This window comes from Lampetra fluviatilis, chromosome 5, assembly GCF_964198595.1.
Source record: "Lampetra fluviatilis chromosome 5, kcLamFluv1.1, whole genome shotgun sequence".
Classification (NCBI taxonomy): Eukaryota; Metazoa; Chordata; class Hyperoartia; order Petromyzontiformes; family Petromyzontidae; genus Lampetra; species Lampetra fluviatilis.
In genome coordinates this window covers 15,624,702-15,649,070 of record NC_136279.1, presented here as the reverse complement: position 1 = coordinate 15,649,070, position 24,369 = coordinate 15,624,702, and the positions used below count along the sequence as shown (strand labels likewise).

At 49.4% G+C, this 24,369-nt stretch overlaps 1 protein-coding gene across 2 annotated transcripts in view; it reads right to left on the bottom strand.

Annotated features, from left to right (window-relative positions):
• LOC144932651 (tyrosine-protein kinase HCK-like) overlaps positions 1-22,417 on the bottom strand; it is a 43,567-nt gene extending 21,150 nt beyond the window's left edge. The window contains exons 1-7 of one of the 2 annotated variants that reach the window (XM_078856932.1): positions 22,231-22,417; positions 18,103-18,260; positions 8,104-8,155; positions 6,680-6,770; positions 4,162-4,260; positions 2,979-3,082; positions 993-1,142 (exon numbers count right to left, since the gene is read on the bottom strand). In XM_078856932.1, the coding sequence (XP_078713058.1) occupies positions 993-1,142; positions 2,979-3,082; positions 4,162-4,260; positions 6,680-6,770; positions 8,104-8,155; positions 18,103-18,222 (616 nt within the window). In that variant the 5' untranslated portion in view covers positions 18,223-18,260; positions 22,231-22,417. The remainder of the gene's footprint in view (positions 1-992; positions 1,143-2,978; positions 3,083-4,161; positions 4,261-6,679; positions 6,771-8,103; positions 8,156-18,102; positions 18,261-22,230) is intronic. The other variant, XM_078856933.1, reaches the window with a different exon arrangement.
• Positions 22,418-24,369: the final 1,952 nt, after the last annotated feature.

The window sequence follows — 24,369 nt, the reverse complement described above, 5'->3', positions numbered from 1 at the left end:
ACGGTCATAGTATGTCTTGGAGGTCGGGTGTCAACCTTGTAGCAGCTAAGGGATCGAACAGAAGGAGGTGGTGGCAAGGCGTGTGGCGCATGGACAGCGCTGCCCGTAACGTCCCCTCCTTCACTTTTGGACACGAATGCTGAGACGCTGTCACACATCCCAGCGTAGATTAAAACACGGCCACTGTTTGAGAATGAATGTCACTCAAGGCGAGCACTGCAAATACCTTCGTCACCTCCGATTAGCACGGTTGGCTACGTACGGTGCGAAAAAAGTTCAACATACATTCTACTCCAAGTGGATCTAGGAGCTCAGAGCAGTTATAGGCATAAGACTTAAAACTATTGAATTGGGGTCAACGCACATGAGGTGCAGTAAGATAACCACACGCAGGCAAAGATCGCTTGTGAGTTAATTATTAGCTTTGGTGGTACCTTTGGCACCTATTCACGACTGTGTCCATAGTCATCGTGCATTCGAAATTGACAGGAAGTTTTGTGTGCACAATCCCCACTCGCTCTCTTCACCTCGTCCAAACACACAGTCTGTGCGCAATCTCTGGTACGTCTCCGATCAACGTCTGCTTGATTGCTCGCAACTGGCAGATGGCGTCGAGGTGGATGGCTGAGCTGTTAATCATCTCCAATAGATTTTATTTGTCACTCACTAAATCAAGTCATGCACGCCGGAAAAAAAAACACCCATGCTTTTTTTAAAGGGGAATTTTTGTTACGTATTTTCCTGAATTGTTACTTCTCTATCTTGAGTTATAAGTAGAATGAAGGCCAAATAAATATCTTTCAACAACTCAATCGCAGTACGGCGATGATGATGATGATGACGATGCTGATATTGTTAAAAGCAAGTTAACGGTGACCCGTGAACTAACCCGATTCATGGATATGGCACGGACCACCGGTATCGCCGCTGTAAACACGAGGGGAGCAGAAGAGGGTTTGGTGAGTGTGACACCGTACGTGCAGCGTCTCTACCGGTGTAGTGCTTGATGAGGGCAAACAGGTCTGGGAACGTGAGGCGCGCGGAGATGAAGTATCCCCCATTGTCCAGCGTCCGGATCTTGTAATGCCGCACCACGTCGCCGTTCGTGATGTCGTAGTCGCGCACAGACAGCGAATACGAACCTGGAATGAGCACAAGAGACACCAGCGGGAGACACGGAAACAATTGTGGATGTGGTCACATGGGGCTGAGGCTTGGAAGACAATTACTAAACACAGAGAACAAATGGAACTGATTTCTACTGCGTGGGTTTGCACGACTGTGCTGTACAGCTCTCTGATGTGTGTTTCGGGTTGTACCACGCACGGTTCAGCACGATGTTCCGACGTTTCGCTCCAAGTGCCGGGAACATCTTCCTAACAAAGCTCCCGGGGGCACATGGAACGAAACGTCGGACTTCGTGATGCGGTTACAACCCCCGAAAACACACCGGAGAGGTAAACACCGTCGCGTTACGGTAATGGAAAAAATTCAACCGAACGCGTAGCCGGTGTACAGCCGGACTGCTCCAGTGCTGCAGCCGTCAAACGGTGTCACGACGTCGCTGCGGTGACACACAGGGGGGCTTCAGCTCTGGGTCTATTCGGGTAATGGGTCACTCGGGACATTTCCCTTCCGTTGGCTGTGCTGAAAGGAAGCGTGGCATCAAATTTAGAGGAGCATCACAAATGTGTCTTCGGATCAGCCAATCAAGCACAATCGGTAAATTTGACAGTAATCGGATTAAACTTCTTTTGCCCACGTCGTTATTAATTTGTAACCAATTTGATGCCGTTTTCTTTTAGCCCAATTGCACGCAGCCACGAAACACAACGCACTCTCTCCAAATGCCCTCACGCATGCGGAATCCTACCTCCCGAGCCGCGGGAAACCACCTGCCCCGCCGTGTTGTTTTGTTTACACATTGGAATTTGTTTTGCTGATTTGCTGTACTTATATAATCCCAACTCTCCCCTTGAAAAATAAACTCAATTTGGCAATGTAGATTAAAAAATAAAATAAAACGTACGGGCCTCTTGTCACTCAATTGCCATTAGCATGTTTTTGTCGTGGACAATGTCTAACCACGCTGTACCACACTGGTGAATATGGATCAATGAAGGTGGGGGGGGGTTCCTAGCACCGGTCACAGATATCGCTCACCACTCACACGAGCCGCTGGCCCATAGTGCAGTGCGCGCAAAGCGCTCCAAACACCGCACCTTCACCCCTTGCCCGGTTAGACGGTGCCAAAGGTCATCCCACGGCTGTCTATTTATCGATGGGAGAAAAAGGGGGGGGGGGGGGGGAGGCCCTCGCCAAGCAGTGGACAGTTGCAGACTGCCGGAGGTGGCGAGATGAACCTCATGGCGGGAACCTTGGGTCCCGAATAAACGGAAGTCAAAATGGTAATTAATTTATTTTTGGCGACTCCGTCCCACCGCGAACATTACATTTGCAGAGGCAGACCACGTATTAGATGCAAGTTGAAGTAAATATGAATGACACTGAACATAGTATTGAACATAAAGTCTTGATATTATTTTCATCTCGCCGCAATGGCAAGATGTTAACTACCTCGCCTGGTATGCAGGAGGTCGTGGGCTCTATTCCGACCCTGAAGCCTGCTGTATGTGTGGAGTTTGCGTGTCTATCGGCCCGTCGTCGTGTTCATTTTTCTCCGAGTCCTCCGGTTTTCCCCATCCACATTTAGAATGAACGTGCGTTGAGAGTGTTTGGCTGCTATAAATTTCCACATGGTCAGCCACTTCGTTGAGCAATCGTTTGTGGCCAGATCGCTTCTGAAGAAAAAAAAGCTAAACAGCTCAGTGTGCCTTACATACTGGCAAAATAAAAAAAGAATAAGCAACGAGGAAGTGTGTATTATCTAGGGGAGTTGAGTACTCAGTGTCGATGTTTGTGGAGGGAGGGAGTGAATGTAGGTGGTGCAGCGGGGTGCCAGGGGAGGGGGCAGTTGCCTTTGTTGGACTCGCTGTCCCTTAGCAGGTAAGCGCCGATGCTGTTCCCCGGCGCCAGCAGCAACCGCTCGCCCTCCTTGCGACTCACACCCGAGAAGAACCACCTACGTACGGACGTGCAGGCCACGGGGAAGGGAGTAGGGGTGGAGGGGAGCGGGGAAGTGAGACGCGTACAGGGTAGGGACGAACGTCAACATCGCCTCTCGTCCAGCATCTCGTTTATAACTCAAATCGGTAGTGGCACCGCGTGACCCCAAGCTGCCAGTGTTGTTATGCCGCTCGTGTTAGCCATGCAGCAAGCGCGTCATTTCGAATAACAATTAATGATTATTATTACGTAGGGAATTCAACAGAGGCAGTAGCATCAGTAGCAGCGATTCACTCAGCCTCGCATGAAGCCACAGAGTGGCTCTCTCACACTCGGATCTGTAAGTGGCTAATTCACTCAGCCATATGCAACCAGACAAATTATCCTCATGTGAAATTATCCTTTCCAAAAATAATGATAATCAGTACGAGCTCTAATGGGGCCACTGGCGCTCTACCGCTACGGTGGCTGTGTCTGTCGTTGTCAATTCGAGGCAATGGATGGATCATGAACGTTGTACAGTTCAATCTTCTCTCTCTCTCTCTCTTCACCTTGTGCAAATGGGCACTGTTGCACGCTCCCTGTTGTTCACTCAGTTATTTGATTACGTTGTGACTCGCAGATGGCAGTGAGGTGGTGTTTGCCGAGCTGATAATGAAATCAATTCAAAATATTTCGCCCCCGTTCTCCTGCTAGAATCTTGCAAAGGGGGAGATTTTTTTCTGACAATTTCTTTTGGTGAACCGCTCATCTTTTGCACCACTTTTGAATTCTCAAATTAGAAGCATAATGGCGGACACATCATCCATCAATAAGTCAAGAGCAGTACGACGATGATAGATGCACGTTAAAGGTGACTCGTGCCTTATCACATATCAATCACAGCCTGTTCCGCTCTCCTCAGACTGTTGTATTTGCATGGCATTTAATACCAGTGACTTCAGACAGAGCTGAACCAGCCCAGCCACATACCTGGACTTCATGCGTCTGTACCCCCCAGCCCCCCCCGTGTAATGTAAGCGCCAGGTGATTGTCCAGCGCGTGCGTGCGAAACGCCGCACCGCGTGCGTGTGAACACAAAAACAAGTTGCTCACTCCTCAGTCTCCAGTGAGTTGGCTTTGGCCACGTAATTGCTGGGAATGTATCCTTTCTGACTGCCGTCCATCAGCTCCGCCATCCACCACTCGCCACGCCTGCCACACAGAGACAAAACATCATTCTAGATTTGAAGCTTTCGTGACTGCAAGGATTCATATTCTTAGGTTTTTTCGGTAAAGTCACGTAGGTAAAAAATTAAAATTAATAAAAGTAAAATAAAATAAAAATCACGACGTTTCGGAGGCAACACAAGCTTCCGTCGGTTCCACCTGAAGACGGAAGCTTGTGTTGCCTCCGAAACGTCGTGATTTTTATTTTATTTTACTTTTATTAATTTTAATTTTAATTTTTTACCAACGTGACTTTACCGAAAAAACCTAAGAATATAAAAGATAATTCCCCCACCATGCATAGCCGACATAGACCGTCGGGACAAGCGTTGTCAGCGAGGCCAGAAAAGTCCAGAACCACGCCCGGTCCGCCTTCGTCTCTCCACGCCGCTGACGCCTTCCGTACCCGTTACTCATCTGAGGATGTCGGCTTGAGGGAGGAAACTCAGGGCCGGCGGCTTAGATAACAGCACTGACGTGGGGGCCGTGAGCGGGAATCGAACCCGGCTCTCCGCCGGGTTCGTGGCACGGCCGCACGTCTAGAACGGCGACCCTTGCCGCACGCGTCCTTTGCGGGATGACCCCAAAAAGAAAGGACATTGGAGGGAGCCGGAGTGAGCCACCTCCACGCGCCCCCGACTCAAGGCTGGGGCTGGGCCAAGAGTGACACTGAGAGAGGCTTCGCTCTGCAGGGCAACGATTGTGTGTGGGTTTTTTTGTTGTTGTGCGTATGTGTACATTAGCCTAATGTACACGGACACTGACACGCGTCAAGCTTAAGCAAGCCAAAACGCCCGCTCCTATCACTCCCAAGGTCCTCGAAAAGGAATTGGATCAATCGCGACTTGTTTTAAAACACTGCAGTAACCACGGTGGTCATTTTAGCTCCAGTAACTGTAATTGAGTGATTTGGCAGCCGGCTTGGGTTTGAGCAACGACCCTCTCGTACTGTAAAATACAGCCAACGCTTTCATCTGCGGCTTAGATAATACAGGCAGACAAAGATCCCCCGTGTAGCCTTTAGCAGACTGTTGGGGCAAGTGCTGTTAGCGAGCACCTCTGAAAGCCGGCACTGTGGCACACGTGGGGATGGGTGGTCAATGCCACATCCGGCCGCCTTTGTGTCCCCAGTGGTGATGTTTACACAATGCATTAGGTGCTCATTTGAGGCCGAGTCAACCTACGAAGAGGCCCAGGACCGGTTAACAAAAAATTCGCCACTGTTATTGGTCGTGAGTGGGAATGGAACTGGGCAGCGGGGTTTGTGGTGCTTGCTCCCTCCACATCTGTGTGCACACACACAGCACGCACATGCACACATGCAGATGTGCACATGCACACACGCACATACGCAGACGTGCACACACACACACAGCACGCACATGCACACCCGCAGACGTGCACATGCACACACACAGCACACACATGCACACACACAGCACACACACAGCACGCACATGCACACACGCAGCACGCACATGCACACACACAGCACGCACATGCACACACGCAGCACGCACACAGCACGCACACACACACAGCACGCACATGCACACACGCAGACGTGCACATGCACACACGCACACACGCACATGCACACACGCAGACGTGTGCACACACAGTCCGGTGTGGTGGCGCGCGCCCAGCCTGTGATCCCAGGATCGTGGAGTTAAGGGGTGGGCAGATCACGATCTTTAAAACTCCCAAACCCACCGGGTTGCGAGGTGGCCGTCACATAGCCGGCGCGATGATGATAGTACAGCATTGAACCGAACCATGCAAAGCGTTGTGTGTTATCCCCTTGCACACGTGGGGCGTGTTCTCTGCATACTCCAGTTTCCTCCAACATGAAAACAAACACTCCCCAATGAAATTGGCCAAACGTCCCAAAAATAACAGGATCCTCCTGATAAACAAAGGTATTGAGTGTCAGTTTGAGGTTTCCTTGGATAAACAGAAGAAACTATATTTACCTCATCATTAATAACAACAACATTCTCATTCATAACGATTGGTTTAACCGTGAAGACTTAACATAATTTCAATGTCGCGCGGTTTGAAATCACAACAAAGCATATCATAACAAAGCATATCATCATAATCACTGTGCAATTGTTTGCACTGTAATAATTAATTGTTTGTCCTGTAATAATTTATTGTTGCACTCGTTTAAATAAAGTGGTGCCGAAGGTTGCACTTCCACAACGAGCAAATGCACTCTGCTCTACAATTTCCCCGCACATCTCCGATTCAACATACGTGCAACATACGTGTAACATACGCACACTGCGTGTGCATCGCTGTAATTCAGTGTGGCGAGGTGGAGGTGCGTTAGAGTGCTCGTGGTGTTTCTATCGGTTTGGGTGCCTGGTTGCCGACGTAGGAGAACAATGCTCCGACTTACTCCTCGATGATTCGCATTTTATCTCCTTTCTTGAAGCCCATGTCGTCCGGGTTCAGCTGCTCGAAGTCATATAAGGCCACCACGAGGTCAACTGCGAATGATAAAACCGCGAACGTCAGCACTGCTGGATGTGATCTTATATACATTTACAAAGCGCCTTATTCCAAGGCGCTTTTCTGCAACTACAAAATTGTGCATAAGATGATAGTGAGTTGAGATATAGAGCGGGGTTATGTAACGTGGTGTAGTTATGGTGACAGGAGGACAGGCGGGAGAGGTTAATGGGATCTCTTGCAGAGCAGTACCACCCCCCACCCCTGGCTTCATGTTAGACAATTGCCCATGGAAGTGGACATCACAGAACAACTTCTAAGATATGTTGAAGTGACATTTGGTCTACAGAGTATGGAACGGCAATAAATGCGTTTTTTTAATAATCCTGTTACGTGTTTATAATTAATCAGCATTAGTAGCTTTAACACGTTGTCCTTTACGACCAATATTATGATTCATAATAGATTTTGGGGCCAAATCGCGTGAGAACAATGTGTGTCTTATACCCTCCTCCACTCGACAAGGCCAATTCACAAAGTTGTCACGTGAACAAACGTGCCAATCTATTACTGCTTCGATTTAAAGCTTTCGTGACTGCAGGAATTCATCTTCTTGGTTCTTTCGGTAAAGTCACGTAGAATGGAAATAATAAAAGAATAAAAATAAAACATAATAAAATAATTCTCACGACGTTTCGGCCACAACACAAGCAGCCGTCCTCAGGTGGAGAACAGGGGCTTGTCATTCAGACGATGTCTCCCCGACAGACCTGGTCTTCACCTGAGGACGGCGTTGTGGCCGAAACGTCGTGAGAATTATTTTATGTTTTATTTTTATTATTTTATTATTTCCATTCTACGTGACTTTACCGAAAGAACCAAGAAGAAAAAAATCTATTACTGCTTCAGCAGCGCCACCGGTGTGTTATCGTTAGAGAGAAATCCACAGCTTTGAACAATTTGGTGCGGATGTTTCGCTGGAAGTTACAACCAGCACCATCAGGAAGTTGCCTGAATTGTGAGAACTGTTGCAATCATACGTGATAATTACTCATTGACAGCAAGGTAAAAGTGGTGTCCCTCCCTCTGCTGATGCTTCACCAAGTAAATGATTGTTTTCAACAAGGTTAATAACACCTTCAAAGTAAAGGCTCTTGGGCCACATGCCGCACAAAACTTGCACTGCCCTGAATTGGACTGTGTGTCAATCAGTGAATCCGTGACGAAAGTCCCACTGGAATCGACGACCGGTTCCCGACACTCGGAATCAGCGACCGATTCTGTAAAGGGTTTACTGGCTTCATCGTTAAAACAAACCAAGTTGTAACTTTACGGAATTTGACGGGAAGAAAGAGATTAAACGGCACGTACCTGGAGGCTCACGCATCCCTGGGAGAGTGACGTCCACGATAGACTGTGCCTTCTGAAACGAAAGTCCACAGAACGGTCACAGTCTGCTTCACAGCTGGTTAGTTGATACACAATCGTCACTGTGGAATTTTGCAAAACCATAGCAAAATTTTCTTAACGCTTTAAAATCTACATTGAGAATGTATCCACTGCAAGTGATTAGACTCCACCCCCACCCACCCCACCCATCCCGCACCTTAAAGACCCTGGAAGTTGGTATCTTATAGATCGTTTAATTATTAATGTAGGGTCCTATTTAATAGGCTTGGCATTTCGGGACTGCCCTCCACCGCTACCTAAGGAAGTTGCTGGTTAAACGTCTGTTACACACACCCGTTGCTTACGGAAATCTTAAACAAATAAACCGACGAGGGCTGTTTGACCGCCAAAAAATAAAATGACACTTTGCTCCCCCAGCCAAAAGATTTTTCCGGACCAATGTTTTCCACCAGCTTTTGTTGAGGCAGGCGGACTTTAACATTGTTTTCACTTCTCTAAGTCTCATCGGCAGGGAATGACCTTGTGTATGTATGGAAAACGTCGAACTTATTTCGCACCATACGTAGCCAACCGTGCTCGTCGGAGGTGCGGGGGAAGGTAAACAAACTAAACACAAAAAACAGTTCCGAAGAAATGATTCATAATAAAGGTTTTTTTGTTGTTAGATCGCGTAAATATAAATGTGTCGTTAACCCGACACCACCATACACAGCTAATTATAGGTTTTAATGTAAACAAAACGTGCCAATTAGTTACTACTTCAACATTTACAATTTGGGAACGACGTATTGCTAGTAATTACATCCAGCATCATCGGGCAATTTTGCCATAATTGTCGTAATTGTAAATGTTGTGGATTTACTCTCCAACACACTGTCTGGAGGAGTAACGAATTGGCACGCATTGTTTACATGACAAACCTTACTAATCGGCTATGTCGGGTGGTGGCGGGTCAACGACACATTTATACTTTGTGATCTAATAAAAATAACTTTATTATGAATAATATTGCTCGTGAAAGCCGAAGTGTAAAAAAGATAAATGAGTTTTCAATCTGTTAGATGTCATTGCCTGGTTGTCTTGTGTTATATGCAAGAGCACTCCGTGAACACTGAGGGCCTCTATTCAAGTGCAGTAAAGGGACATTAAAATAATGTTTACGCGTTATCTTAATGCGGACCCATTCTCGGCCTTTTATCATTCATCTGTCCCTGCTTGCCAACAGCGAGGGCCTTTCCTAAAATGCTGAAAATACTGCAAAGCACACTGTCTTAATGAAGTCGGTCATGATATAACAAACAAATAAGCCTATGAATCTTGGCCAATTTTTTTGTTATAACCGTTACGTTCACCACTGCTTGATCGCGCTGTAAAGCTCTCCGATGTGTTTTTCGGTTATAGCGCGTGACATACATCACGATGTCTGACGTTTCACTCCACAGGCTGGGAATTAAGTTTCTGAGGAAGCCGAACAACAACGCGAAACAATCCGACAAACACATCGGAGAACTATGTATGTCCACGACTTGAAACTTGTGTACATAAAGTAGAAGACTTTGGTATTTAAATAAATCCTGCTGGGAAGAAAAACCACGTGTCCAAAAGGCCCAGAGGTTGGTGCACGTGAGTGTAACTTCAATGCACTTGTGGCGACAGAACGACTCCTTGTCTCTTGATTGTTTTAGTATCCACAACTCTCCAAGGCAGCAACATTAACACATTCCTGCTGCGGAGGGAGCTGGTAGGAACGTTGGGTTGCTCGGTCAATGGCCAGGGTCAACGGCGGCGTGGTGTATTCCGCAAATATGCCCGACTGTGAGGGCGGGCACAAGTCGGCGTGAGTAGGTTAAACGTTGAGTTTTATAAGGGAACCACGGGGTGAGCAGCCCCTCCCCACCCAGCCCCACCCCTCACACCCCCCAACCCAGCCCCACCTTCCCCACCCAGCCCCTCCCCACCCCACCCTCCCCTCCCCACCCAGCCCCACTCCACCCTCCCCACCCAGCCACTCCCCACCCAGCCCCTCCCTGCTAGACGGACACAATAATTCCCTGTGGGCTGGTGTAACCAGGAGGTTCCTACCAGTATAACGATCTTACTCAGATGTTACCAGACACTGCCTTGTCCTACTTGGGGCAGACAAAAGCTCACAAGAGATCAACAAAGCATCGCGATGATATTAAACCGACAAGATGTTCGGTATTAATTATTCACCAGCACACACTTTAGAGACGTATTAATGTGCATAACGTATGACGTGAGTAACAATTTTTTTTTCTACAATTGAACGGCGCGGTCGCAGCATTAACGAGGCTTTTCAATCAGCAAATATGTTAAAGGGAAAACGATCCACGTGTGCACGATTTGTCACCGGGAAACGAGAGCACTTAAAACATTACGGCGACAGTCTCGGAATGATCCTGCAACTCACGAAATTAGACCAGCTCATCGCCCCCACCCAGTAACGTAAACGTTTCATAACCCGCACCCATAAATGAGAACACATCATCTCGATTCTGTACTTCCAATCCCTTCGATGGCTTGCGATCCAATCCTCAATCAACACCGTCTCCAAGATCCAACATACACCCACGCCTGTTTACCTCTCCCCTGTCATCTCACTCTACTCCTTCCACGCACTCACCTACCTTTCCCTTCTCACCTCACTCTACTCCCCTCCATTCATTCTCCTACCTCTCCCCAATCACCTCACTCTACTCCTTCCACACACTCACCTACCTCTCCCCTCTCACCTCACTCTACTCCTTCCACGCACTCACCTGCCTCCCCCCCTCATCTCACTCGACTCCCCTCCATACACTCACCTACCTCTCATCTCACTATACTCCTTCCACGCACTCTCCTACCTCTCCCCTCTCACCTCACTCTACTCCCCTCCATACATTCTCCTACCTCTCCCCTCTCTCCTCACTCTACTCCTTCCACGCACTCACCTACCTCTCCCCTCTCTCCTCACTCTACTCCTTCCACGCACTCTCCTACCTCTCCCCTCTCACCTCACTCTACTCCCCTCCATACATTATCCTACCTCTCCCCTCTCATCTCACTCTACTCCTTCCACGCACTCACCTACCTCTCCCCTCTCACCTCACTCTACTCCTTCCACGCGCTCCCCTACCTCTCCCCTCTCTCCTCACTCTACTCCCCTCCATTCATTCTCCTACCTCTCCCCAATCACCTCACTCTACTCCTTCCACACACTCACCTACCTCTCCCCTCTCACCTCACTCTACTCCTTCCACGCACTCACCTGCCTCCCCCCCTCATCTCACTCGACTCCCCTCCATACACTCACCTACCTCTCATCTCACTATACTCCTTCCATGCACTCTCCTACCTCTCCCCTCTCACCTCACTCTACTCCCCTCCATACATTCTCCTACCTCTCCCCTCTCACCTCACTCTACTCCTTCCACGCACTCACCTACCTCTCCCCTCTCTCCTCACTCTACTCCTTCCACGCACTCACCTACCTCTCCCCTCTCATCTCACTCTACTCTCCTCCACGCACTCTCCTACCTCTCCCCTCTCACCTCACTCTACTCCCCTCCATACATTCTCCTACCTCTCCCCTCTCACCTCACTCTACTCCTTCCACGCACTCACCTACCTCTCCCCTCTCTCCTCACTCTACTCCCCATCCACGTGCTTGTGCCAATGTCCCCAAGCAACCTCCTCTCAGTGGGAGGTCGCTCCTTCCCTGCTGTTGCTCCCACTGTCTGGAAGGCCATTCCTCTGTCGATCCACAGGTAACCTTCTGCCCATGTTCAAGTCCAGGCCCAAACCCCTCCTTTTCACCTTCTCGAGATATTATTCAGTGTCTTCATTTGCACCTTCACCAGATTCCTCGCCGTGTAGCATGTCAACCCTCAACTTATACCCCTCGAATGATCTTCTTGTTTTTCTTCTTCTTCTAAAAATAGCGTCTACACGTGTACGGGTATTGGGGTCATCGTGATTTACGCATTGACCTTATTTGTACAGCGTCTTAAGGCAACGCAGCTGCATTCAGAAGCCCTCGAAATCCACGTTGTGACACGAGTACACATTCTTGGACACGCCACATGTTATTTGGTCACGCTTTAGCTTGTGCCAAACATCGGGCGCACAATACGGCGCGGGAAAAACACAACGAAAACCGAGTTGTGCCAGCACACTGTGGATGTGCGTGGCGTCTACATGCGAGCACGTGAGGGAGGGGGTGCCAGACTACTGGGGGGGGGGGTGGACAGCAGTGGAGAACGCGTGAGTGACAGAGCGAGCGAGTGACGGGGCCATGCAAAGCGCAATGCAAATGCAAAAATGTGAACCCTCAGTTCACGAGAAATATTTGCAACGATCACATTTCAAGATAAAACTTAAACCGTCCAGTTTCCTGCCACCCCAGTTAGTGGCGTCCGTGCATTGCTGTTTCCGCGGGCAGGTATTCGTGGCGTTTAAAGTGCGCGTAACGTCGTGCAGCTCATGACGAGCCCAATGCCGACAACGCAACGTGAACCTGCAAAATCTAGGCGCTTGCGACGGTGAATCAGATAAGGGTGAGACCACGTGTCTTGGACAAGGTTAGTAGAGCAACTTGTGAAGGTCGACGAGCGTATTTTCTTTCAGCCAGGTGTGAGAACTCAAGAGACCAGGATGACGGTCGTTTGCAAGAGTAGACCTGGAGACGATAGGGGCAAAGCCGCGTAGTTTGGGGAATTACAATGATGAATATTGTCTCCTGGATGGAATGCCTGGCTGAGACTGCCTCTACCATCATCGCATGGGGCGTCGCTCAGTTAAGCCCTATGTGTGTGTGCCTAGCACGGATATAAATGTGGGTTTTGTAAACAAAAAATATGCGGCGAGTGTGTGCGAAGGCGTTAGCGCAACGGGTCTTTGTGTGCACGGTTTAGCCACGCTGCATAATGCAGTGCGTGCCGTGTCACGAACACACGGGGAGCACTCGAATCAGATAACCTCGTGAAAACAAATTCATTAAAATAATTAATCGGACCATGCGCAAAGCTAACCAGCAAAGGCATTGCTCGTGTCGCTGGGTGAGAACTTGTGGCTCATCGTGTAGCCATAACCACAGCGAGTCCATACGTCTATAAGAGGCCCGCAAATATGTCAACCTGTACAGTCTTCCCTGAAGATGCCAACATCCACACCACAGCTGGAACTCAAAATAGAGAGAGGCACACATGCTTGGCTTACCACACAATCATGGGAAGAATAATAAGAATATCTCAGGATACTAGAGGGGGAGGGGAGGGGGTGCAGAACGACACGTTAATGTATTGTCTGATACATGCATTGTGACACAACTGACAAAACACAGAGATTGTAATGTCCTGGGAAGACTGACGGATCTCCCAGGACAGCTGGTTCAAAAATAGGAGGGGACTGGGAGAATAGAAACCCAGGAGAGGTAGCAACCATTGCACACACCCCGAGTCTGCGCCTCTTGAAAAGAGAGTTGCCAGGGGCTTATATGAAGCCCCCAGAAGCACTGTAGCTCTACAACCTGCCTTCCATGTAAAAAAAATCCCCACCGTAACTCGATACCTCCACGGACCACTCGACCTAATCTTCACTTGTGACAGCATTGTTAAATAAAAATATATATACTGGACATGTCAGGCGTGTTCGCGGTAGATTCAACAGTGCTCACTGCCAAAGTGCAGCCACGATCACAATTGCAGTCTGCACGATAACACGCATCGGCCCTGCAACTGTTGTGGATAATTTACCTCGTGAATTCCCACCGCAACCGCCATAACAACCACATTTCTAACGCCGTTCTTCTCTGCTGTTCTACAGAAATACAGAAATACTTGACGTGTTTAATTTTGCAAGACATGTCATTGTCAAAGCATTAATGTTTTACTAAAGTTGCGAGCGCGATGCATTATCAGGATGGAATTTTAAATGCACTTACGATCTCAAAGCAATCGGCCCCAAAATGCTGAATATTTTGACAATACAATTTGAAAAACTAAGCAGTAAAAAATTATCACGCTTTGTGGCTAATACTTATATAATATAACCATTGCCCAACATTTTCCTTTTGAAATGGCAATAAAATGACCTTAATCTTTGCTCTTGGGAGCTGCGGCGTCACCAGACAATAACGCTAATGGCTCGGTGCTAGGGAACGCAGCCGGGCTACTTCTGCGTCCATGTCCCACTTTACAAGCGGGCATCTTCCTGCAGCGAACTTACAGGCAGCAATTTTCCTGCCACTGCACTCACATCACACAGGCACGGGGCAAAGCCTGCGCGTGGAAGAATTTCCTATATACGCGGGGAGACCGTTTCCCTGAGAACAAAATCAACGGTGAGTAAACGTTTCAGTGAAATTCCACGAGCTCCTCCAAATATCCCAGGAGGAGGAATGCCATAAAAGATTTGTTTCGGGTTAGATCTCGCAAATATACCGTTAAACCCGCCACCACCCGACATTCAATTCGTGCGGTATCTCACGTAAACAAAACATGCCAATTCGTTACTAGTTCAGCACATCGGTGTGTTTGAGAGTAAAACCCATAACATTTACCATTCGAGTACCATGACGTTTCGCCGGTAATTACAACCAGCCTCATCAGGCATCAGCCAGAGTTGGAACGCATCGCAGTGTCCCGCCACGCAATTTTCCTTGGACGCACGGTGGTGGCCCAACAGAACCGGGTCCGAAGATTTGCATTACACGCTAGCGAGGGACAACATTTGGGAAAATGAGATGCCGCGACGAGAGAAGATTCGGTTATTGAAACGGCTGTTCCTGAACAATTTACCTTTTTTTCAGCGTTTAAATGCACCCACATCTCCTGATGCTTCGTAGCAAGAAAAAAATCAACAACACATTTTTAGCTACATGCGCATGAAACATGAGCCTCAAAATATTGGCTTGAACAAGGGCAGAGTGTCAACTGCACGAACATCACTGGAGCTATGCACTTTTAAATCGAGATTGAAACCGAATTTCTTTAGAACTGCTTTTTGTGTTTAGTTTGTAATCCTTCACCCACACGTGGAGGGGTGAGGACAGGGACACGCTGGTCGTATGAATGTTTATTGAACTTCTTTCGCACCGTAAGTAGCCAACCGTGCTAATCGGAGGTGGTCAATGCGTGATGCTGAAGCGAAGAGACTCGGGACCGATTCAGGTAAAAGTATTCGCCACTTGATGGAATGGAAGTCACGTCGCTAACCATTGCTACACTGCTCCACTCCGTGCATAGAAATACACAGCTACTATAATTAGCACCGGATTTCTGGTGAGCAGACCTGAATGGGCCAGGAAGGAGAGAGAGGCTGGGCAGACGCAAGTTACGCGAGACAATGGGAGGTGGTGGTTAGGGGTTGGCGGCGGCTGCGGGATGTTGCTGTGGCAGTGGAGATCGGCGCCGTGCGGTGGTTGTGATGAATCGACGTCGATGGTTCGCGTTGGCGCCTTGCGTCGCTGCGCCGTGTTTGTGACACTTGTGCGCGAGTGTGAGCATGGAGGAGGGCACTGTCGTGGTGCCCTCCGTGAGAGGAGTGCGCAGCGCAAACACGAGTGCACGATGCGGCGGGTGCGCGTGTTTCGGTGCCACTTCCCAACGCAGATGACTACACTCCGCAAAGGACTACACGCCACAAGTTTCAATATAACATGTTATTTTAAAGGCTCTGGTCACACTAACTACTACTCTCGTGGCTGTATAATGAACACATCATACCTTGTCAACCCATACGGTTTACCCGTATTATTGGACAGGAAATTGAGTTTTCTGTTCCATACAGCGTCTAGCCGTTTTAATACGGACACATTTATTTTTGTCTATTTGTTTGTGTTTCTCCCTTGTGATGGGACGTTGTAGGATGAACGTTGAGATTTATAAGGTCACGGGGTGACCAATAAGCTCTGAATTGGTCTGTAATAAAGTAGGCAGTGATAAGGGGTTGACAGGTATGGTACAATTACACATTTTGTCACAATCTAAGAAGCACGGTTGACTACGTACGGTGTGGAAGACGTTACAAATACGTAAACACACTAAGATCTTTAAAATCTTGCGCAATACTTGGAAGTATGTTGGCCGATGTGACTGTGCACGTGTTGTCCTATGTGGTAGTGTACCGGTGTCCCTTGCGTAACGTACCCCCCACCCACCCCCACATCGCGAATTCGCAGTTACGCAATTCATCTTTTAGGGACCCACTTCACACTTAGCTATGCGTGTCACAGTTACACGCTCAAGAAAAAAAAACAAAAAATAGTTTAACAATTTTTTTTTTAATAAATAATTTTTTTCAATGATAATAAGAACCAAAGAGTATGTAATCATGATAAGTTAGAACAAATATTTCTGATAGTGTCACCACCGCGTCATCGCAGCGCCCAGCGTCACGGGCTGGGCGTAGCCACCTTCGATCTGAGTAGAAGCAGCCCACGGAAGCGTTCAAAAAGCCCTGAAGTTACTCCTTATTAAGTCATCTTTATAAGTAGTAACATTTTCAATCGTCATTATTATTTCTTATTAAACTCCCTATTAAATATGTTTTTTTAATTGTTTACTTTAATTGACAAGAGTCTGGTAAAAGGCACGAACCGTAATAAGGGAGGGGGTGAGAGGGGAATTTAGAAATTTCGCGGACCTCAGTGCGAACTCGGTGCTCTCCTGGGTTCTGGGAATGGGGAGAAACTTTTGGGGGGGGGGGGCACACTGCCTCACTCACGTAGTAGGGACTGCGAGCAGCGGGGGCGTAGGGTTCTTATATGGGGAAGGGAAGGCGAGCGGAACAAAAGTAAAGGAGAAAAAGGGAGGCGGGGGATGATGATACTCATCATCATGCTACGTCTCTCAAATAGAACGAGGATGTCCTCTTGGAATAAGTCATTTTTCAATAAAAACCTGACCCAGTGGTCGGGCGCGTTCAGTGCAAATGCTTTTTTGGTCACCCCTGTGCCACATCTGAGCTGTACGGATTCTTGAACCGCATTTGTGTTCATTGTCCATGTCTGCGACCGATGGTTTTAATGTGCTCTTGGTAGTTAACGGGGTCCAGGTGGCTTGTTCGATACAGCGAGAGGCTCGCAATCGGCTCGCAATCACGGTGGTCGCGAATTACATTTCTGGGTTTCGGGGTTGATTCAGCCTCATAATTCCTCCAAGGTCCATAAAACAAACAACTACTGTGGGAAAAAATTAGAATGGCTGTCCAATGAATGGACTCAACCCCCGCCATATGAACGTGGAATTATACACCGGGGCTGTAAAACGGGTGCTGACTGCTGGCTCAATTCTCAGTTGAGCAGGAAGTTAGTCTCGATGTACTGTAGCTTCGGGGTTTATTTGTGACATTTCACATTTGAGTTTCCTGTTTTCTGCGCGCATAACCGACCGAGTTTCTCAGTGGGCTCTCACTTGGTTAATAATCAATGTTTGCTCGTCTTAGAGAGACAGCAGGAAACTAGCTAACTATATTCTGGCCAATTGAGTCGCGATAAACTCGGGTCGAATTGGGACTGCAGTGTTCGCCCAATTAGTGTTCGATTGAAAACGAACTTTTTTTTAGAACTGCTTTTTGCGTAGAATTTCTTGTCCTACCCCCGCACCTCCGATTAGCACGGTTGGCTACGTACGGTGCCAAAGAAGTTCAACGTACATACACACACACACACGTGAGTGCACCGTGTGTCCAGTGCGTGTGTTCTGTGTGCACTATGTTCAGTGAGCGTGATGTATGTACTGCGTGTGCTGCTCTAGTAATGAGTGTGCTGCGTTGTGTGTATGTGCTGCATGTGTTACGTGCTGATTGTGCGTATGCTGTGCATAACGAGTGTGTTGTGCGTAATGCAAGTTGTGTGTGTATAGTGTAATGAGTGTTTTGTGTGTAGTGTATGACCTCTGTGAACTCTTTGTGTACTGTGTGAAGTGTGTGCTGTGCGTGTGCTGCGTTGCAGAGCACCTGTGGTCGTAACGTGGGGTCCCGAACGTAGATACCCCCCGGCGCCTTGCTCTGTACCTTGTCCTTCTTGCCATCTTGATCGTCCAATCCGGACTGCAGTGCGGACTGGGCACAGCCCATCCTTTATCCAAATCGCGCCCTCTGTGCACAGGCACTACCTGCCACCACAGCCGGGCACAGACAGAGATCATCCACGTAGCATTGAACAGATTTCTGGGGCAAGTGCTGTTAGCGAGACACCTAAGAAAGACTGGATCGGCACACGAAGGGATTGGGTGGCCAACACCACGCCCCGACGCCTTTGTCTCCCCAGTGCTGATGCTTACAAACCACAGCTCGTAGAGGAGATGCCCTGAAGACTGGATTAAAATATTCTCAGCATCGATGTTAAAACGTGATCGGGAATTTAACTTGGGTTGCTGGATTCGCAGCGCAGTCCGCAGTCAGGCGCACGCACTGGCACACACAAAGACACTGGCACACACAAAGACACTGGCACACACAAATACACTGGCACACACAAAGACACTGGCACACACAAAGACACTGGCACACACAAAGACACTGGCACACACAAAGACACTGGCACACACAAAGACACTGGCACACACAAAGACACTGGCACACACAAATACACTGGCACACACAAAGACACTGGCACACACACACTGGCACACACACACTGGCACACACACACTGGCACACAGACGCACACACACATGCAGCTGGACACACACACTGGCACACAAAGACAGCGGCCCACACGAAAAGACACTGGCACACACACTGGCACACACACTGGCACACACACACTGGCACACAGACGCACACACACATGCAGCTGGACACACACACTGGCACACAAAGACAGCGGCCCACACGAAAAGACACTGGCACACACACTGGCACACACACAGCAGTGATAGGTCTGCGATGACTGCCCTCCAGCTATTGGCAAATCGATTGGCCTAATGGCTCCCCAGAGCCGGGTTGTCACTTACAGGGAGATGCACCGTGCGTTCGATTTGGACATTCAGTTCAAAACCCGGTCGGGCCGAGGCGTCCATTGGCAGCAACACCGCCGTGTAAATACTAAACATTGCAGCGGCGCGCAGCGGGTGCAGGTGAAGGAGAAGAGCAGAGCCGGGCAGGGCAGCAGGCAATGTTACCAGCTGTAACGATTTTATCATTTGGAATGTCAACACTTAGGAGCCGCAACAGACGCATACAATATTCCAGTGATAATGCGGTAAATACTTATTACAGCTCCCTTTTTTTCCCCACAACCCACTGCTGGGATATACAAAAACAATAATGAATGTTGCGATGTTGTTCTTGCAAATGAGGTGAAAGGTTATGTGCGGCCCTGCAATTTCCCGCTCATGCCACTGTTGGCGAAAGAGGCCTCCATTGCAGGTAGCCCCTATAGAGCCCCGTCCAGTGAGGAACGGGGGGGGGGGGTAATTCGGCCTACTCTTCCACGGTTGTCAGACGTCCTGGAAGACGCGGGAGTACCCACACTTTACCCCAACTGTGATGTAGCCCATTTATACTGCTGGCTGGGTGCATGGACAGAGCCAGGTGTGGATGGGGTGGTTCTTGAAATGTAGCCCATTGTTTATAAACTGCCACGCCGGGAAATCGAATCGAGCAGATGACCTCTGGATTGCAAGTCCTGTGTTCTGATCCATGAACACCACGGCAGCTCCCCACAGGATTCTACATTCTACAGCATTTGTTTCACGTCGTGGCTTTTTTTTTTCGTTGTTTGCTGCACTGCATTTTACATCGTCGTGTTTCTCACGATCGCCCCGTCCGATTTTAATTGGGAATACCGATTTATTAACGCTCTCTACGCGGAGCAAATCCATCCCTGTGTCGTCTGCTTACCCACCGCAGCCCATCCCACCCCAAATTGTGTGCCTTTTAAATGGTGCGTACACGTTTGTTTGAATTACCCTTCACCTCCCGCTCCTAACGGGTCACGCATTTAATTGAATGATGAAATGAAATGACAATGGCTTGTAAATGAATTATAAATGAGCGGCTGATGTTAGTTAAGAACGGCGAATCCGTGCGACTCCAACCGACGACCAAAATCACCCAGAGAAGGCGCCCGCTCGGATCTCGCCAGAGCCGGGAAGCTAATCAGGCGCTGAGCCTGGACAGCGCTTGGGTTGCGTGACCACAACCATGCGCACAAGACAGGCACAATATCGGCGTTGTGGGCAGCAACGAGAGGGCAGGACATCCAAAGACACCGTGATGTCTGCATCCCTTCCACCCACCCACACCTTTACCGGCGCGGTGAAGTGTTGTCAAATAGTCCTCAAGGCGTGGCAAGGTTCGCATCCAGCAGTGGATCGACAACACGGGCTGCTCTCTCAACGCGGTGTACTGACTACTACACGGTAGAGCCAACACAAAGCACGCCACCCCCACGCCGTTCAATAGTCGCACACCCCCTATGAGTGGCGACCTTGTTACAGACCGATTCAGACTGTATTGATCACCCCGTGCCCTTATTAATCTCGACGTTCATCCTGCAAAGTCTCATCACAAAGGAGAAACACAAACACATAGACAACATATATATTGCCCGTATTGAAACAGCTGTACGCCGTATTGACCTGAAAACTCAATTTCCCTGGACAAGAATACGTGGTATAAACCGTATGGGTTGACAGGCATGGAGTCGGTGTGACAATGAGTGGTGGGCGATCGTAAGGCCGCTGCAATCCACCCACCGTGGCAGACTTAGGGCGGAGGCCCTCCTCGTGAGCCCATTGTTGCGCGACCCACGTTGATCCCGATCGATTTGACTAAATACTCCCCTCCACTCGCAGGCCATATATTAGCGCTGCTGCCGGTCGCGTTACTAATTAAAACACGGGCAGGGTTGCGTTACACGGTCACAGCAATGATGGGGGTGGGGGGGGGCTGTAAAATAACGAGAAAATTAAATACCGGTTCCGCAGACGCAGCAAGGCAACTTGAACAAAGCCGCACGGCAGCGTATCTACTGATGATGATGATGGGTCACTTTTCGCGTGCCAATGTTGGACTGAAGTGAGAATGTGACGAGGCTGCTGCTGCGTTGGCAATTTTGTAACAAGGACAAATAACAAACAAAAAACACATTCTTCGATAATCGTGAAATAAAACAATAAGCGACGTTTCGTGTGTTTGTCAATGTCGGGCTGTTCATCCACAGTCTAAATATTAATTTCTATGAGGCCCCTAAAGTACTGTCATGTGTTTGTATCGTTTGTTGTTGTAACGTTCTTACCCGCCCTTCTGGACATCAGTGAAAAAGAGCTTTATAGCTCATCGGATTCGTCCAGTATAAATATTTTCATTCTGAAAAATATTCTGATATTGTGTACGGTGCAGTGCTCCAACTATTATTCACTCAATTTATCTGGCCTTTCTGCTATGCAAGATGGGCTATTGTTCGACACGTCGCCTATTACTGTACAGTGGATATGTTTTTCCTCTTTATGGCAGTGCTATTGCAGACTGTGTTGAGTTTTGTTAACGGGGTTGCATGTGCATCCCTGATATCGCAGTCTTACACATTTTTAATAGGGCGGTGTTTTCATAATAATAAAAAATAAACCTTCGTAGTGATGGTTCCATCACCCCAGAGCCAAACAGGTCCAACTAACTCGTCAGTGATGTAGGCTCACAGTCTGTAACCCATGTGGACCAGTGTAACCAACATTGCACCTTGACCACAGCTCAGTTGTTCGACGATCCCACGCACAACTATGCGGTCTGATGAGAACAGTGCCACTAGGCTAGGTAACACTCGGCTGAGACTCCTTCCAGTTCTAGCCTAGAGAGAGAGCTTACCTGATTGAAACTCTCCTGTCTCACCTGGAGACACCACACCTGCCTGAACCCCCTCTCACCGCCGAGGGTATCTCCTCCTGCCTGGATCTCCCCTCTCCATTCTCACCTGGCTTGACAAACCCCCTCTCCCCTCTCATCTATCTGGAGAGACGTCACCTGCCTGAAACATGATCCATTCTCACCCCAGAGTCAGGGTAACCTCATCTGGCTGAGCTCCTCCCCCCCACCTCACTCTCTTCCCACCTGGAGACCCTTCACCTGGAGACAGCTCACCTGGAGACAGCTCACCTGGCCGGGGACGCTCCGTTCTTCTCCGCCCCTCAAAGGCAGCAGCCACAGACCCCTGGTGCCGATGATGCGGCCGCTGCTGCTGCTACTGATGCGTCGGCGGCGGCGGCGGCTGCTGCTGCTGGTTACTGAGGTATCCGCCCTTCTCTCGAGGGGCAGTGGCTCCTGAGTGAAAATGAAATAAATGGTGGGGGGGGGGGCCGCGGGAGACTTCTCCTTGCCGCTTCCCCCTGTGACGAGGAAGTGGCGGCGGCCCGGCCCGGCGTTGCGGGCATCGCTCAACGCGCGTGCGTGCGCGCGCGCGCACGTGTTGTGCGGGGAGCGGTGGCGCGGCGGTTAGCGCATTGCGCGACGACCACTTGACAGTGGCCAATGTTCGGACCGGGTCCCGGGGGTCTCGCCTAGGTCCACTCAGCCTGAAATGGCAACCCCCGGCGAGGTGTTTAAACGTCAGCGCTGGGGAGAGACAAAAGTGTCCCGGCGTGATTTCTAAGCCACGTGAAACCCGCTCTCTTCGTGGCGTGCCGACCTTGGCAGGCGCTCGCTCACGGCGCGAGGTTCATCCTGCCTCGACCGAAATTGTCTGTCCGGTTCGCCACGAACGTAGATTACGCGCGTACATACTTACACGTGCGTCTACGGGTCTGCCTGTGTCATCCACTCTCCGTCTCAGTGTCTCTCTTGCCATGTTGTCGATCTGCGTGTCTCTGTCTCTCAGTCTCACTCTTTGCTGCGACTCTGTATGTTTTTTTCTTCTGCGTCTCGTCTCTCCATTCCTTTGTCTATCTCCCTTACGAGACAAAGATAACCTTAACAGATTGTTGGGGGCAAGTGCTGTTAGCGAGCACCTATTCAATTTTATATTTAGATAAAGCGCCTTTCACCAAAGGTCGGAACACGAGGGGGTGGGTGGCCAGCACCAAAGCCGTCTCCCCCGTGACAATGTTCGCACATCGCTGCAGGTACTGTACGTCTGTCCTCATTGAGGTTGAGTCGACCCAGGAGAAGCCCACGAGGACCGGTTCAGGTGACCTTCGGGGTGGTGTTGGCCGTCGTCTGCGGGAATCGAACTCAACTCGGGTCGCCGGGTTCGCGGCGCAACGCGCACATCGAGCGCTCACCCACACGCCCAGAGCAGGTTCATACAACAACAACAATAACAACAATAACAACAAAAATAACAACAATTTAAAAAAACCGAGGCGCTTTTTCATTGTCATTGAAAGGGAGGGAACAATCGTGACATTTCGGCTGACTGGCTTTTTTATGAAATGGGTTTACAAGAACCTGTTTATCCACGGTATACTATCACTCGAGCAGACATTTCAAGACGAGAAAGGGTCCCGTGTCACCCTGGGACTTGTTGGGAGCAAGGGCTCTGGGCGAGCACCTCGATTGAAGCCGGGAGGGGTTTGGTGTGGACAGCACCGAGCCCGTCGCCTTTGTTTCCCCAATGCGGAATGTTTACTGAGCTACTCATTTGAGGCTGAGTCGATCTAGGGGAGGCCCAGAATTGGCTCAGATGTCACTGTTGACTGTGGAAGCGAATCGAATCCAAGTGCGCTCACCACGAACATCAACACCGCGCCACCCGCGACACCCACGCACGGACGCACTTACAAACGCTCACCAACACACGCATATGTAAGCAAGCACACCAAGCACACTCACAAACAAAGACAAAGACCCCCCGTATAGCCTTAACAGACTGTTGGAGGCAAGTGCTGTTAGCGAGCACTCATGAAGGCCGGCAGGGCACATCAAGGAATGGGTGACCAACACCACGCCCAGGCCGCCTTTGTCTCCCCAGTGCTGATATTTACACACCGAAAGCAGGTACTTATTTAAAGGCTGAGTCGGACCCTAGGGAAGGTCCAGGAACGGTGCATATATTCGCCACTGATATTGGGCGTAGGGCGAGAAACGAACTGGGGTCGCCGGGATCGTAGCGCAGTGCGCTAACCACTTCGCCACCGCTCCCCGCCCCACGCTGGAACAGAACGGCGCGTCTTGAACGCGCGCAAAGCGCCGCCCCGTGGTCTCGCCTGGCTCCCTGCAGCAGCAAGTCGTGGGCCCCTTCCACGCACGCACAACCCTCGACAAAAATACGGAAAAACAACACTG